Source organism: Vulpes vulpes, chromosome 11 (genome assembly GCF_048418805.1).
Source record: "Vulpes vulpes isolate BD-2025 chromosome 11, VulVul3, whole genome shotgun sequence".
NCBI lineage: Eukaryota > Metazoa > Chordata > Mammalia > Carnivora > Canidae > Vulpes > Vulpes vulpes.
The window spans coordinates 25,907,655-25,924,510 of record NC_132790.1 but is presented as its reverse complement, the minus strand read 5'-3'; the positions used below and the strand labels follow the sequence as shown (position 1 = coordinate 25,924,510).

Sequence of the window (16,856 nt, the reverse complement as noted above, 5' to 3'; positions counted from 1 at the left end):
CTCTTGATTTCGGCTCAGGTCATACATAATCTCAGGATTGTAAAATCAAGCCCCATGTTTGGGCTCCACGCTGGGTGGGCATAGAGTCTCCTTGGGATTCTCTGTTCCTCTCCCTTTGCCCATCCCCAGATCCCTCTCTATAAAAAAGAAATTTAAAAATAAGAACAAAGCTTTTTACATAGCAAAATATATGTAAAAAGCAAGTTGGAAAATATTTTAACACTTATAAAGAGGAAATATCCTGAATACACAGAGCTTGAAAGAGCCACTCTGGAAAAGAGGCTTGTAGTTTCTTAAAAAGTTAAACATAATTCCGTATGACCCAGCAATTCCATTCTTAGGTATTTACCCAAGGGAAATCCAAACATACTACCACAGAAAGATTTCTATGTGAATGTTCAGAGCAGTATTACTTAGAGTAGCAAAAAAAATGGAAACAAGGTTAAGCAACTGATAAACAAGTAAGTAAAATTTGGTATATCTACGCAAAGGAATATCATTCAGCAATAAAAAGAAATGATATATTGATAGCATGCTACAGTGTGGATGAATCTTGAAAACATTATACTAAGTGAAAGAAGTCAATCACAAAAGGCTGCTGACTATATGATTTCATTTATATGAAATCTCTAGCATAGGCAAATCCATGAACACAGAAAATAGATTAGTGGTTCTCAGGGAATTGGGGAGGGGGAAATAACTACTAGCAAGTAGGTAGTTTCTTTATGGGATAATAAAAATGTCCTAGAATTAGTGACAATGACTATACAACCCTGAGTACACCAAAACTAAATGAAGTGTATACTATAAAAGGGTGAATTCTATGGTATGTGACTCTTTAATTTTTAAAAACCTAATAAGTAACAACAACAGAGATACTAGGATTTGTAGAGCTTGAGCAAGTCACTTTACTTTGTCCTTTATTTCTCCATTTGTGTGAATAGCTACTTAAAGCCTTCTTAAAAGGCCTGATATCCAATATAAAATTAAGAAGTTAAATGAAGGACTATTTAATCAGATATGAGTAATATACAACTTACAGAGAAAAAAGCTGACATTACAAAAAATTCAAAGGAGAGCTTCTACTTCATAAAGAATAAGCCTTTCTCACAGTTCTCTATATAAAATAATTTGCTAGTTATCATTCCTTAAAAGCTTATGTGTCAGGAAGTATAAGTGCTTTGCATGTATTATCTCATTCTCATAGAACTCTAAAGTAAGCAGAAATTAAAAGGGGAAAAAAAAGAAAAAGACTAAGGAGTTAAATGACTTAACCAAAGTAAATGCACAAGCTGGGCTTCAAACTCAGATCTATACTACTACTTTTTTTTTTTTTTTTTTTTTTTAAGATCTGTATCACTTCAAACAATTTCTACAGCAAAGTATAACAAGAGCAACAATGGACTAAAAATCTGAAATCTGGGCTTGAATCCTGTTTCTGCCATTTGATGATTCTGGTTTTTAGGCAAGTCAGAGAACATTGGAGTTTTCTCATTAAGAGAAAATATCCCTGCCCTAAGGAATCTCATAAAATAATACAAAAAGGCACCAATATATCTTTCAGTTAAAGCACTGGAGAAATGTTAAGACATAAATACAGAAATGGAGTACTATTGATAAACCAAAAGCACATTGAAAATGAATGGTTCTAATAATCTATATAGTCTCTCTAATGGTAATGGCATGTACTAAAGCAGTGATTTTCAAAACACACTCCTCTCAAGCACACCTCAGTGCTGTGGACTGAACCTTTGTGCCCCTCTTCCAGCCCCAAATTCATGTTCAATCCTAACATCCAATTTGATGGTATTTGGAAGTGGGATGATGGGAGATGATGAGGTCATGAGAGTGCAGCCTTCAAGGATGGTATTAGTGCCCTTAGAAAAGAGATGCACAGAGCTTCCTTCCTCCTGCTGTGTGAGGACCCAGCAAGAAGATTGCCATCTCTGGACCAGCATGCAGTCCCTACTGAACACAGAATCTGTCAGCGGCTTGATCTTGGACTTCCCAGCCTCCAGAAATGTGAGAAATACATTTCTGCTGTTTATAAGCCATCTAACCTATGGTATTTTTGTTATGGCAACTCTAACAGAGTAAGATACCAGTTACAAGTAGGGATCACAAACCAGAACAGCTCCAAAATCTTTAATAAAAAAGTTCAGAACCACGGTTTTTGGCATCATCTACTGGCATCCATCATGGAACAATGAAACCAGGAATTCAGGCCTTACCTAAGAAAAAGTGTTGGTGTTTCGAGACTAAACATCAATCGAATTCTAGTTCTCCCACATACCAGTTGGGTGACTTTTAATCTCAAGTCTGAACTTCCTTACTTATAAATGCAAAGAAATATCTACCTTGCAAGGTTGTAAACAGATTAAAGTAACATACAAACAAATATAATAAAGTAACACACATGAAGCTACTACTACAATGGCTGGCACAAAGTACCTATCTAGAAAAAAAAAGTAATTGTTATTATTACATTATCAAACAATACTCTGGAATTTCTATATCTAATTTGAAAAACTAAATTATGGACACTCACAAAAAATCATAAACCCAAAACCACCCTGAATATGGAAACACATCTAAATAAGGTTTAGTGAAATTAAAGGTAAGAGATTATGAATTGAAAGAGTTGAAAGAATAAATCATAAAAAGATTGTCAAAGGCACAGGTCCAACTTGAGAGTAAGAAATAGATGGGGGAATGGAAAAAGATAAGGAAAATGCAAATGAATGAATAGAAGAAATAAAATAGGATGCAGGATGCTTTAAAATTGGTAGAAGTAAGACTTCATAAATCAAGGCTGAGGAAAAAGACTGAATCCTAGAGTATTTGTAAAGAAATAAGACATACAACTCAAAACAGGATAACAACTATGAATCCGAAAAACATAATGGATCTTAGAGACTCCAGTCTTAGTCTTTAGTGGCTCTAACCACTTAACTCCTACTGCCTTAGTATGAAGAAGATTTGAGTTTGTCTTCTCTCTCTCTCTTTTTTTTAAAGATTTATTTTAGAGAGAGAGCACAAGTGGGAGGGGCAGAGGGAGAGAGAATCTCAAGCAGATTCTACACTGAGCTTGGAGCCCAACTTGGGACTCCATCTTATGACCCTGAGATCACAACCTGAGCTGAAACCAAGGCTGGTCACTTAACCAACCACCCAGGTACCCTGAGTTTTACTTTTTTATTAATAAAAAATATTGTCCCTTGCCTCTTAAGTTTACTTTACAGAATACAGAATTAAATTCTTCGAATTTATTTTCTCAACTATACAATGACACAGTAAAATGAGATCATTTATACGTGTTCCTTCTAGGACAGGGAGAGAGTCAATATTACCACTAACTTTAGACTCAGCTGAGGCCTGCCTATATTCCAATAAGGAAACAGGAAAGAAAAATATAGGAAAACAAGCCACTTGGGGAGCACATAAAATTCACCAACAAAGCCCTTCTCTTCGCAGTATTATAAAGAAGGATTTTTCTAAAGAACTTTGTTTTCTAGGATAAATAGTTAACAAAAGCATCTATTTAAAGAGAGTACATTACCAACAATTAACACAATTTTCTAATTAGCAGCTTTTTGCTGTATTTTCTCTTAGAGTTTTTCTTTTCAGTTCTTCATCTTCAGAGAACTTGTTTTAACAAAGTGAGAAGTTGAACTCTAATTTACTTGGAGCAAGTATAGTTATTAAAAAGCTAATATTTTTACGTATTTTTACAGAAGAGTACTGGTATACTAAAGAATGAATTTTAGTCTAAGAAAGGCAACAACTAAGACACATACCAACGATAAATATTACATTTATTTTTATACTCCAGGTTAACTTTCCCAAATAATCTGTCATGGATCAGTTTCCAGATCCTCCTTATTCATGTTACAGTCTTCACTTTCTGTCTTCTAAAGCCAAAACAATCTCCGTTTTACCTTATATGAGGCCTTCTACCACCTCTTTCCATTGTGCATCCACTATCTATCTTCTGTCAAGGTTTTCTCATGTTTCTACTGTGTATCATAGTCAGGTCTCCAATTCTTAATTTCCTCCCCCTGGTTTTTTCAACCACCACCCATTAATTCTCACCACCTCTCTACCCCACTGTTTTAATTTATGGGATATTCCTTTCCCTTCATTCCAGAGACCTTCTTTCATAGTACTGCATCTCCTGTCCTCATCTCCTTTTTGATCAGTTTTTCTACGTACTACTTCTTTATTTTTTTTTTAATTTTTTATTTATTTATGATAGTCACAGAGAGAGAGAGAGAGGCAGAGACACAGGCGGAGGGAGAAGCAGGCTCCATGCACCGGGAGCCTGATGTGGGATTCGATCCCGGGTCTGCAGGATCGCGCCCCGGGCCAAAGGCAGGCGCCAAACCGCTGCGCCACCCAGGGATCCCCGTACTACTTCTTTAGAAACGAAAGTTTCTCTTCTCTAGTCTTTATTCCAAGGATATCTATCAATCGAACTCTAAAATCCCAAGCACACTCTCTTGACTACGTCACACCTACTCTTTCTACCCCTTCTCTCTTTACAGTCACTAGTCTCCAGAATATTATTTTATACTACAAATACCCCACAAAACCAACTGCCGGGACACCTGGGTGTCTCAGAGGTTGAGCATCTGCCGTCAGCCCACGGCATGATCCTGGAGTCCCTGGATCCAGTCCCACATCAGGCTCCCTGCATGGAGCCTGCTTCTCTCTGCCTATGTCTTTGCCTCTCTCTGTGTGTCTTTCATGAGTAAATAAATAAAATCTTTAAAAAACAAAATAACTGCCTACTCAATTCCCTCTGCTTTCCAGTAATTACCTCTCTTATATTCAATTGATACCCTCTCTTACACCTGAGTAACTCCTAAGCCATTCAACGACATAAAATTTCCCAAACCTATCTCTTCAACACAGCTCCTCCCTTCCCAGTAAATGGTTTTCCCCCAAACGTTTTAACTGGCTACTCTGAATGCTTCATTAAGTCTGAATCTTCTCAAACAGTATGTACCTTCTCCATCAGACTTACTTGCCTGGCAAAAATCAACTGCCCAAATTTCCTCTTTAAGCTTCTCATACCTTATCTCTGCAGCACTTTCATTCCCTAAACCCTGTTCCCAATCTTTTCTGCATCTCTAGAGCCCATGGTCACTCTCTAAGCTCCTCTTCACTCCTCCCCTTACTCCCTACCCTTATTTCTCAGCACGTTCCTTTTACCCATAACAGTCTATTTAGCTATATTCTCCATCTTTCCTTGGCCCTGTTTTCAAGCTTTCTCAGTTCTCCCTTAAGAGATCTAATCTCCTAATCACCCCCTCACTCCCTGAATCGGCCTCTTACAGCCCTAGGCACTCTCTCTAGAACCTTCTGCTCCCTATTTTACTTTCCTTCTCCAACTCTGCCTCAGGTGTTATCATCCTTCAGCTTTTCTAATATCTAGTTCCTTCAGTCATCTTACTATCCCAAATCTTTTCCTAGTGGTTCCCCTAATTCCCTCAACTTTTCTCAGTCATTCTCCATGTCTCTCAACCCTCCCTGACAGATATTCCCCTACTCTAATACCTTTCCTCAAACCTCTTCCATCACTTCTTCTGGAGGTGCCTCCTACATCTCTTATCCTCTCAGCTTCCTCAATCTTTGCCTCATTCCCTCCTTCCTTCAATACTATTTGTCCTCCAATTTCCATTGACTTGGCGCCTCCCCTAGTTCCCAAATCTGCCTTCAACACCATCGAAACGTCTCCAGGCCGCCGCTAACATTCGCTCCCATCCTTGGCTTCCCTTGCCGTGCCGCTCTAAACGCCTAGAGACACCATTCTCCAATGGCCGGGGCCTGGCCTCTAGGGAAAAAGGGTATGGGTCACGTACCCCATTCGCATCTTGGCTCCGCTCTGACTGCCCCCGCTGCCGGGTAGAGGTGGGCGAGACGGCAGGCGGCCGAGGTGCATGCTCTTCTCGAGGGCCGACATGAAGGGAAGGCCTCAGGTAGTCAAACAGTAGCCTAAGCTTCGTCCCACGCTAAGTGCGGCCCAGCAGGTCACAGCTCACTCCCCCAGCGACGCCCAGCGCCTTTGGACAGCACCCAGCTACCGGCAGCACCGCCCACCGCCCACCGGCTCCGTAAACTCCACCCCCTCTCCTCAGCTCTTCCACCGGAAGTGCGCAACAGCCCTCCACAAAGGAAGCTGGGTAACGGAGTCTATGGATCTATTAGACCTTAAGCGGAGAGCTCATCGACCCTCGCCGGAAAGACAGGCTCTCCTAAAGGCAATGCACTCTGGGCAATGAAGTCCTCAAAGGGCGTATCCCTTTGCGCTTGCGCAGCTGCACACGACAGCGGCCAACCTCGCAGAGGTAGTGTAGCAAAGCATCCTGGGTGTTGTAGTCTCTTGCGGTAAGACGTCTTGGCGCCTTTCCTTTTTACCGCTTCTCGCAGGCTGTTGGAGGGAGAGCAGCTTCTTCCTGCTTCCCAAGCTGCCCGGCGGCTCCGGTTGCCGGGGAACGCAGGCGCCTTGGGAAGGGATGGCGGGAGGCGATGGCTTAGGTGCTGGAGCCAGAGTTCAGGTGGTGAAGAAGAGCTCTGGCTCGTCATGAAACAACGAAAAGGCCAGGGGTCTGCGGGCGTCCGTGGCCGCAAGAAAAGAGGTAACCGGAGCGACCAAAGGTTAAGGAAAGAGTAACGAGGCGGAGTTAGGGGAGCCAGGTATAAGGAATTCTAGGGAGACTTCCACATGCGCCTGTGAAAAAGGAGGGAGAAGGGAAGAAAGAGGGAAATAACCAAAGAATGAAAAGGTCGAAAGAGAAGGCATTTCGCCCTCACACGAATGGAAAGGAAATAGAGGCCGAAGTAGGGGGACAAAACGGGCGAATAAATGGGCCGAGGTGAGGGCTAAAAGGGTACAGGCAGAACGTTTCTAAAGAAAGGGAATAAAAATTCTAGGAATTTTTTAACCTTTTGAAAGTGAGTTATAATTGATATAACATTATCTTAGCTTCAGGTTGTACATGATTGGATATTCGTATATGTTGGGAAATGATCACCGCAGTAAGTCTAGTCAGCGTCCATCACCGTTACTAAGAAATTTTTTTCTTGTCATGAAAACTCTCAAAATGTACTTTTTTAGCAACTTTAAGATATGCAGTACCACTATTACCTATAGTCACTGTGCTATTACATCTCCATGAGTTAGGAGTGCTTTTGATAACAAAGCTAAATATGTGTCTGTCTGTGTGTGGGAAAGTATACCTTTGGAGTTCCACACGGACTGGGAAAAAAAAACACAGAGGAGAGGTGGTATGTCAATTCTAATAGGAGAAGATCATGTTTTATACTTTACTGAATCCCCAAGAACTAGCACAAAGCAGGACTCAGTAAATGTTGGTTGAATGGGTCCAACATGAGGCAATCTTGAAGCATGAAGGGGTACAGGCAGGAGTTGGGAAAGATAGTTGTGGAAGAAAGAGGGAGGAGTGACAAAGTGTGGTAGTGTTGGAGTGGTGGTGAAAGAGTATGTAGCAAGAGGACCTTATCAGGATAGTATGCTTAAGGAGAAATATGCACACCAGAAAAGCAGGGAAGTGTTAGTTGTGGAGGAAACAGGTACCCTAGTAACCCAGGACTGATCAGGAAACTAGAAATTGAACCTCAGTGGAGCTGCCTACAAACAAACAAACATACATTGTGTGACTTTGCTTTTTACATTATAGGTAAAGTGGTGTTAGGTATGGTGATAGTACATTAGGCCATTGGATTAAAGACTGAATCTACAGTCTGAGAATGAATCTTTTTTTTTTTAATTTTTTTTATTTATGATAGTCACACAGAGAGAGAGAGAGAGAGGCAGAGACATAGGCAGAGGGAGAAGCAGGCTCCATGCACCGGGAGCCCGACATGGGATTCGATCCCGGGTCTCCAGGATCGCGCCCTGGGCCAAAGACAGGCGCTAAACCGCTGCGCCACCCAGGGATCCCCTGAGAATGAATCTTATCCAAACTGTTTAAAGATAATAAGGCAGTTTGAGGCAGTACCTTTCCTGCCAGGAATGATGGGAGGATATGAAATAGAAGCATGGATATATTCAATACTGGTGTTCCCTATGCCAAACCAGCCAAGTATATTTGGTTGATAGGAGGTAGATAAAAATAGAAATAACATAAGAATGTCTTTCTTGCTATACCATATGTGTGTGTGTGTGTGTGTATATATATATATATACACACACATAGTAATGCTCATATAAACACCCATGTATTATTTTTATATTTAAACTAGTTATCTAGGGATCCCTGGGTGGCGCAGCGGTTCGGCGCCTGCCTTTGGCCCAGGGCGCGATCCTGGAGACCCGGGATCGAATCCCACATCAGGCTCCCGGTGCATAGAGCCTGCTTCTCCCTCTGCCTGTGTCTCTGCCTCTCTCTCATCTTTCTCTGTGTGACTATCATAAATAAATAAATTAAAAAAAAAAAAAGAAATTTAAAAAAATAAAAAATAAAAAAAAAATAAACTAGTTATCTATAAAGATTATGGTGGATCATCTTCGACTAGAGAGCAGAGAATTGTTCGCTTTAGAAATCCAAAGACTTACTTATATAGATCTCCTGATCTGATATACTCCAGTATATTTTCTTCTTGTTAGGCATGACCATTCTCCATGGAAAAAGAGGAATAGAAATGTGTGTATAATATAGGAATGATTTCTTTTTTTTTTTAATTTCACTCTAGTTAACATACAGTGTTATTTAGTTTCAGATGTGCAGAATGGTGATTCAATAATTGTATACATTACTCAGTGCTCATCATAAGTGTACTCTTTAATCTCCATCACTTATTTCACCCATGCTTCCCCCCACCTCTCCTCTTGTAACCATCAGTTCTCTGTAGTTAGGAGTCTGTTGGTTTGTCTCTTTTTCCTTCTCCTTTGTTTATTTGTTTTGTTTCTTAAATTCCTCATGAGTGAAATCGTGGTATTTGTCTTTCTCTAACTTCACTTAGCATTATATTCTAGCTAATATAATCCATGTTGTTGCAAATGGCAAGATTTCATTCTTTTATGGGTGAATAATTCATAGATATACATATGAAAATAACTATGAATCATGCAAAGATCATAGATCTTCATAGATCACAAGGTTCATAGTTATCTCCATATGTATATGAGTATTATTCAGATATATGAATTCATATAACTATGAATGGAAGACAGGGTCATTAAGGGAAAGTTTTATACAAAGTCATGATTAAATGCCTAGTTTACATTTATTATCTGTCTGAAATCCAATAAATACTATAAAAGCTGGAGATCCCTGGATGGCTCAGCAGTTTAGCACCTGTCTTTGGCCCAGGGCATGATCCTGGAGACCCGGGATTAAGTCCTGCATCGGGCTCCCTGCATGGAGCCTGCTTCTCTCTCTGCCTGTGTCTCTGCCTCTCTCTTTCTCTCTGTCTCTCATGAATAAATAAAATCTTAAAAAAAAAAAACCACTATAAAAGCCAATAATATTATGAGCCCAGTACTGTAGTAAAATGTGGCAGAATCTGAAGATGATGGTGTCTGTCTTCATTGACTGAAGGACGTTGGCAGGAAAGAAAATACACAATTTAAGGTGGTTTTTATTGAAATGCTGTCATATGGTATAGACTTAATCATTTGAGCATTGAGTGAAGGGAGTTGTTGCTGTTTCATGTTTACTGATGGTTTTAAAGTAAGAGGTAAAAATATATTAAAACCTAGACATTGGGCAGCCCCCGTGGCGCAGCTGTTTAGCACCGCCTGCAGCCCAGGGTGTGATCCTGGAGACCCAGGATCGAGTCCCACGTCAAGCTCCTTGCATGGAGCCTGCTTCTCACTCTGCCTGTGTCTCTGCCTGTGCCTCTCTCTGTGTGTCTCTCATGAATAAATAAATAAAATCTTTAAATAAATAAATAAAACCTAGACATTGCAATAATTTTTTAAAAAATACTTGGAAGAAAAATTTTAATTCTGAGATTTTAAAAACCTATGCATTGTATCATTATACTTGTATTTTTGAAATGGTATCTTTTTAAATTATAGTTGACATGCAATGTTACATTAGTTTCAGGTGTACAACATAGTGATTCCACAAATCTATATGTTATACTGTGCTTACCACAAGTGTAGCTTCCATCTATCCCCATACATACAACACTGTTACAATATCATTGACTATATTCCTTATGCCTTACTTTTATCCCTGTAACTTACTCATTCCATAATTGGAAGCCTGTATCTCCCACTCCCTTTCACCTATTTTGCCCATCTTCCCATTCCTCTCCCCTTGGCAACCATCAGTTTTTCCTTGTATTTATGGGTCTATTTCTGCTTTTTGTTTGTTTAGGTTCCACATGTAAGTAAACTCACATGGTATTTGTCTTTCTCAGTCTGACTTATTTCACTTAGCATAATACCCTCTAGGTCTATCCATGTTGTTTGAAAGGCAAGATCTTTTTTTTTTTTTTTAATGGCTGAATGAAATCCTGTTGTGTACATATACCACATATCCTCTATCCATTTATCTATCAATGGATACTTGGGTTGCTTCCACATCTTGGCTAGTGTAAATAATGCTGCAATAAACATAGGATTGCATATATCTTTTCTAATTAGTGTGTTCTTGTTCTTTGGGTAAATATTCAGTAGTGGAAATTACTGGATCATGTGGTAATTCTATTCTTAATTTCTTAAGGAACATTCATACTGTTTTCCAACAGTAGCTGTACCAATTTACATTCCCACCAATGGTGCATAAGTGTTCTTTTTTTTCTCCACATCTTGACAACACTTGTTATTTCTTGTTTTTTTTTTAATTCTAGCCATTCTGACAGTATAAGGTGATATCTCATTTGTTGTTTTGATGTGCATGAAATGGTATCTTTCAATTAAAGGGGAGTTTGTTTTAGTATGTCTTATGTTGGTATTATGTTCCTGTCCACAATAACCTGAATCAGACCCTGAATACTAATTAGTTATCAAGGTGGCTTAAGTGACTAGGTAGGTTATTCTATGGTCTGATTTGCTATTTATTTCTTATATATTAGAATACATAGGATAAACAGTCTATAGAGACTAAAATGTACATTCTCATTCAAAAAGCAGAGTATAGGGTCAGCTGGGTGGCTCAGTGATTGAGTATCTGCCTTTGGCTTAGGTCACCATCCTGGGTCCTGGGATCAAGTCCCACATCAAGCTCCCCATGGGGAGTCTGCTTGTCCCTCTGCCTATGTCTCTGCCTCTCTCAGTGTAAATAAATAAAGCTTTTTTTTTTAAAAAAAAGTACATGTTTCTATATTTAGTCTAAATTTTGACTTAGTGTTTTTGGATTCCTCCACAGGTTTGAGTGACATTTCTCCATCTACGAGCCTACCACCTCTGGTTGAAGGCCAGCTACGCTGCTTTCTGAAACTTACTGTCGATAAAGTCATATGGAAGATTGCAAAGCCTCCCTCTTGTGTACTTGTCCGAGTGAGATGGTGGGGTGAAACATCAGATGGAACCGTATTTTGTCCTAGGGACGCATTGCAAACTGAACCAAAAGCTGTGAGAACAACTACACGTTATGCTGTTCGCTGTGGTCCAAAGCAGTTTACCTCTTATCTAACTGGTATGTTTTTGTCTTATCATTTTACCTGCAGGCCTAATAATCATGTGTTATGTTGTTAGCAGTGGGTGTTATTGTGTATATAGTATCTATGACTTTGTTAATTATTGAGTGAAAGAAGTTTACAACAGCCACGTTTTATTAAGAGTATACTGTGTGCCAGGTGTTGATATATATTACTTCTAATCCTTAATAACCCTGCAAAAAAGACATTTGCTTTGTTTTATAGGCAATGAAACTGAGGTTCAGAGATGAAATTAATAATCTTTAAGGCAGGGCAGCCCCAGGGGCACAGCGGTTTAGCGCCATCTGCAGCCTAGGGCGGGATCCTGGAGACCTTGGATGGAGTCCCACGTCAGACTCCCTTCATGGAGCCTGCTTCTCCCTCTGCCTGTGTCTCTGCCTCTCTCTCTCTCTGTGTGTGTCTCTATGAATAAATAAATAAATAATCTTTAAAAAAAATTATAATCTTTAGGGCAAAGATTTGATTAAATTTTTGATAAATGGTAAAAGTAGGATTGAACCAATTTCTGTCAGACACCAAAACTCATTCACTTTTGCCACCCCATGCTTCTTTAAGTAATAACTGTAGTCTCTGTTCTGGGACTTATATTATACTTAAGGAAAGAGTTATATATAAAAGCATATGTATAAATTCTAATATATATAAAAACTTTACTAATAATGCAAGTTAATACATGCTAAATGAATGGGTTAGCGAATTAGTAATATTGGTCTTCAGAGCAGGGAAGGATCCATTTACAGGAAACCAGGAGCCAAGATTTCTTCATTTCTGTTCAAGGAAAGCATTCTAAATGTACTGTTTTTTCTCTATTTGGATCAGGCTTTCACATAAACACATTTTGGATGGTGGGTTATTTATCAAATCAAGTCAGTAAGAATTAAGTATCATGTAAACGTTGTTAATCTAAGAACACGGGAGAGTCAGAGGTGAATTAAAGGTTAAACTGTCCTTAAACAGCTTATATTCTATTAAGAAAAAAATTTTGAAAATCTCAAGATATAAAGGACAAAAAATTCAGTCAGAAGATATATATTGAGCACTTAGCGTATGTTAGACTTTGTGCTAGGCACTGGGGAATTACAGAAATGGATCAATTTAATCAGAATGGTATCTAATTCTAACTAAATTCACAGAGAGGTTTAGTTACAATACAAGGTAGGACATGATCAGCACTCTTATATGATACTCTGAATGCTATAAACCTAATTTAACAAATGAAGAGTGAATAAAAATTCTTCAGTAAGAAATCTATTGATGTGATAATCAGCAGATCAGACATTTATATGAGCATCAGGTGGTGTAATAAAGAAAGCGTTTGCACTTCTGATTGGTGTTATCAGCTGTAAGATTTAGGGAAAATTTCTTCCCATGTCTGACTCCCCCTTTTCTTCATCTGTAAAATGGGATTAGATAGCTGCTCTTTCACCTGGCTTTTTCATGAAGAAGCAGCCTGGTTGAATGAGAAGAACCTGGCTTTGAAGTCAGTCTTAAATTGGAATTCTAGCTTCAGGATTGGGTGGCTGTCGGCTGCTGAGATGTTCCTTAAGATTTTGGAGCCTCAGTGTCCTATTAGTTAAGTGGGGATAATAGCACTTGTTGGCAGGGATTATTGAGAAGATTAAATGAAAAAATTTTTGTAAAGTGATTGGTCCACTACCTGGCACACTGTAGGTGTGAGCCTTATAAAAATATTTAAGTCTTGGGCACTGTGGGGAACACAGAAACTTTAGATGTAGTCTCTGATCAAAAGGAGCTTACAGATTAGTTGAGAAAAACAAAACTGATATGTATGAAATAGTAGTGAGTAGTGCCAAACAGTAATTAAATGTCTCATTACTTGGCACGTATAGTAAGTACCATATGAATATTCCAGGAAGTTATTCGGAGCTAAGTTTAGCATAAGTTCTTAGGAAAGCAGAATCCTACTTCTGTTGTGCACTAATTGGTTGCTTGAATTTGAGCATGCCGTTTCATTTTCCTGGGCCTTAATTTTCCCATTAATAAATTGAAGGGGTTAACCACCAAATGGGTCAGTATTCAAATTCTATAAATCTAGTTAGGAAAGAAGCTTTGTAGAAGGTAGGATTTGAAGAAGAGATGGATGAAGTGAACCTTGTATGTGAGGCCCAGCTGTGGACGTGAGTATGATGTATTTATTAAAAATTAGAAAATGAAGACACAAGAGATCAAACATTAGTTTATAAGATATATGCTCTAACTGAAAACTTAGAAAAAGTATAGCTATTTCTTAAGTTATGTGGTAGGTATTATTTATTATTATTAATAAACAAATGAAGAGTGATTAAAAATTCTTCAGTAAGAAGATATCTATTGATGTGATAATCAGCACACTGGCATTTTATGTACTCTTTTGTATGCATGTTTCATTTGAAAAAATAAAGTGCATGGTTTTGGAAGCCATGAGGAAGCAGCCTGGTGTCCAATCTGATAAAGCCAACACTGGGCCCCAATCCTAAGTGACTACCACCAGGCTTTAGGAGATCCTAGCTCTTCAGAGTCCCTCCTGTCCCCATAGACCAGGCAGACTGCAGCAAGCAGAAGCAGTTGGGTTCTTATATATAAAACAGCGAAACACTGAAAAGAAAGTTGAGAGAACCTCACTCTTTAATATCCAAGCCATATGCAAGTCTTCCCTGCAATCATTGCCAATTATATAAATTTAATTTTTTTATCCTCTGTGTGAGGTATTTGTCATTCTTCTCTAAAACTTTATTGTTCTTGAGTTCACTCTTCCCCAGCCCAACTGATGTGGTAGGTGCATGTTTTATTTGAAAATAAAGTAATTTTTTAAGTAAAAAAGTTTTCTAATGTATACCCTTCCCACTTCCAAAAAAAATGAAGGTAAATGAAAAATATCTGTGTATGTTGTAATTATTTCTGATTAGACATGGCTGTGCTGGTGCTGGAAGTAATCACCAAACTTGATCATCTTCCAATTGGTAGAGTTCAGATCAGTGGACTAGATCAGCTTTCTCCAACTCATCACATCAGTGGATTTTTTACCATTGTTTCACCAACATCCAAGAAACTTGGAGAACTCCAGGTAAAAAATATTTTCTTTGTTGAATACAATAAAACATTTTTAGCACAAGTAGTTGAGTCTGTTTATAGAATGGTTAGGTAAATGATTCCCATATATCATGCTAATTCCCACTTCATGCCTTTGTTCATGTTTTTACCCAAAGACTGTAATATAACTTAATTACCCAAATCCTCTTAGTGCTTTACTGCCCATCTCAAGTGCCAAAAGTCTTCCATAGCTCCTGCTGCATTCATTCTTCTCTATACTCTTTATTAAATTTATAACATTGATTATGTAATTATTGTTAGTTATAATCCTACACAATCTCTAAAATTATGTATTAGTAGTCTCCCTTTAATTTCCCTTCTTTTTAGTTTCTAGAGTCCCTGGGAATCAAGACAGTGCTTTCTGCTTTCTATGTTTTTCCCACAGTTTTAAACATAGTGCCAAGCAATAATTGCTTGTTGACTCATGTAAGTGGTATCTTTGGTGTGTTCATTCATTGACTTAGCCTAAATTTTTTTGATGCTTTATTATGTGCCACTAAGGATACAGAAATAAGAGATGATCTTTTCATGTAGTTTTCCAAAATCATAGGAAAAAATAGAATAATAACAAGTAGAATGTAGAATGATAGGTATTATGCTACATGTATGTGTAGGATTGTGGGGGAAGAACATAGAAGGGTCCTTTCTGAGGGAGACTCTTTGAGAGTGCTTCCTAGAAAATTCTGAAGACTCAAATCGCTTAGAAATTTCATGGGTTTTATACCTTATCAAGTATATTCTAAAATATGGAAATTTAAACGAGTATATAAGAAAATAGTTCCAAAAATATAAGAAAAGACATACAGCATTCCAGATGTAAGAACTTCTTATAGAACTATAAGCGCTGTATAGAATATACAGCATTACCAGATGTAAGAACTTCTTATAGAACTATAAGTTACAAAAAAAAGAACTATAAGTTACTTGCTCAGTTGGAAGGACACATGATTCTTGATCCGGGTTTGTGAGGTGGAGCCCCACTGTTGGGTGTAGGGATTACTTAAGAAAAAGAAAAAAAACTATGAGCACATAATTGTGTTGGTGGAACAGAATATAGTCCAGAAGTAATTCCAACTGAATGAAAGAATGTAACATTTTAAAATTGTATTTATCATATTTTTATATATAATGTATTAAATTTAAAAATAGTGACACTACATCGGTAACTTCATGGTGAAATGAGTCTGGTTTATTCCTCTTTTTCTGATGATGGTATAAATTCACATTAGATCTGCAAAACAGTTTGACATTCTGTCTCAAGAGCCATAAAATTACTGCAGACCATTTACCTCGGTAACCATACTCTTAGGAACTTATCCTAAGGAAATACCATAAAAAGAGAGGGGAGCTGTATGCCAATGTCTACTTATGGAAATACACTTTTAGTGTTGAAAAAATGAAAATAAGTTACTCAACAATATTAAGATTATAGTCTGTTAGTAGAATATTTTGTTTCCATAAAAGATAAAATTACACATAGTTATGATTGTGTAGCTGCATGGAAAAATGGATTTTTCATAATCAATGCCTGGGAAAGACTAAGGAAAATTGAAAACAGTTGGACTTAGGATTCTAGGCGGGGTTTTTCCTATTTTTAAAATTGAGATATAATTCACATGTCATAAAATTCACCCCTTTAAAGTATACAATTCACTAGTTTTTAATATGTTCACAGAATTTTATAACCATCACTACTATCTAATTCTAGAGCATTTTATTACCCTAAGAAGGAGTACTTTGCCCATTAGCAGTCATTCCCCTTTTCACCTTTCTGCAGTCCCTGGCAACCACTAATTTAACTTCAGTCTCTAAATATTTGCATGTTCTGGACAATTCATAGAAATGAAATAATATATTATGTAGCCTTTTGTAACTGGCTTCTTTCATATAGCATAATGTTTTCAAGGTTCATCTTTGTTGGGGCATGTTTCAGTACATTATTCCTTGTACTAATGGAATGGATAATATTCCGTTATATGGATAGACCACATGTTTATCCATTCTTCAGTTGATAGACATTTGGATTATTTCCACCTGACTCCTATGAATAATGGCAGCTTCTATGAACATTTATGTATAAGTTCTTTTGTAAACACATTTTCATTTATCTTGGTATATACCTAGGAATA

At 38.0% G+C, this 16,856-nt stretch overlaps 2 protein-coding genes across 10 annotated transcripts in view; one reads left to right on the top strand and one right to left on the bottom strand.

Moving 5' to 3' along the window:
- The window catches only part of PPME1 (protein phosphatase methylesterase 1), an 88,462-nt gene extending 82,203 nt beyond the window's left edge, over window positions 1-6,259 (bottom strand). Inside the window, exon 1 of the mRNA XM_026010499.2 lies at window positions 5,865-6,259. Coding sequence (XP_025866284.1) covers window positions 5,865-5,965 — 101 coding nt within the window. The 5' untranslated portion in view covers window positions 5,966-6,259. The remainder of the gene's footprint in view (window positions 1-5,864) is intronic.
- Window positions 6,260-6,328: 69 nt separating this feature from the next.
- The window catches only part of C2CD3 (C2 domain containing 3 centriole elongation regulator), a 146,267-nt gene continuing 135,739 nt past the window's right edge, over window positions 6,329-16,856 (top strand). For 4 of the 9 annotated variants that reach the window (XR_011995351.1, XR_011995350.1, XM_072727385.1 and 1 more), the window contains exons 1-3: window positions 6,345-6,641; window positions 11,346-11,615; window positions 14,544-14,701. Coding sequence is in view for 4 of the 9 variants with exons in the window: in XM_072727385.1 (XP_072583486.1) it covers window positions 6,587-6,641; window positions 11,346-11,615; window positions 14,544-14,701 (483 nt within the window). In the remaining 5 variants the exon portion in view is untranslated. Of the gene's footprint in view, window positions 6,642-11,345; window positions 11,616-14,543; window positions 14,702-16,856 lie in introns of all 9 variants that reach the window. The other 5 variants (XR_011995352.1, XM_072727387.1, XM_072727386.1 and 2 more) reach the window with 3 other exon arrangements.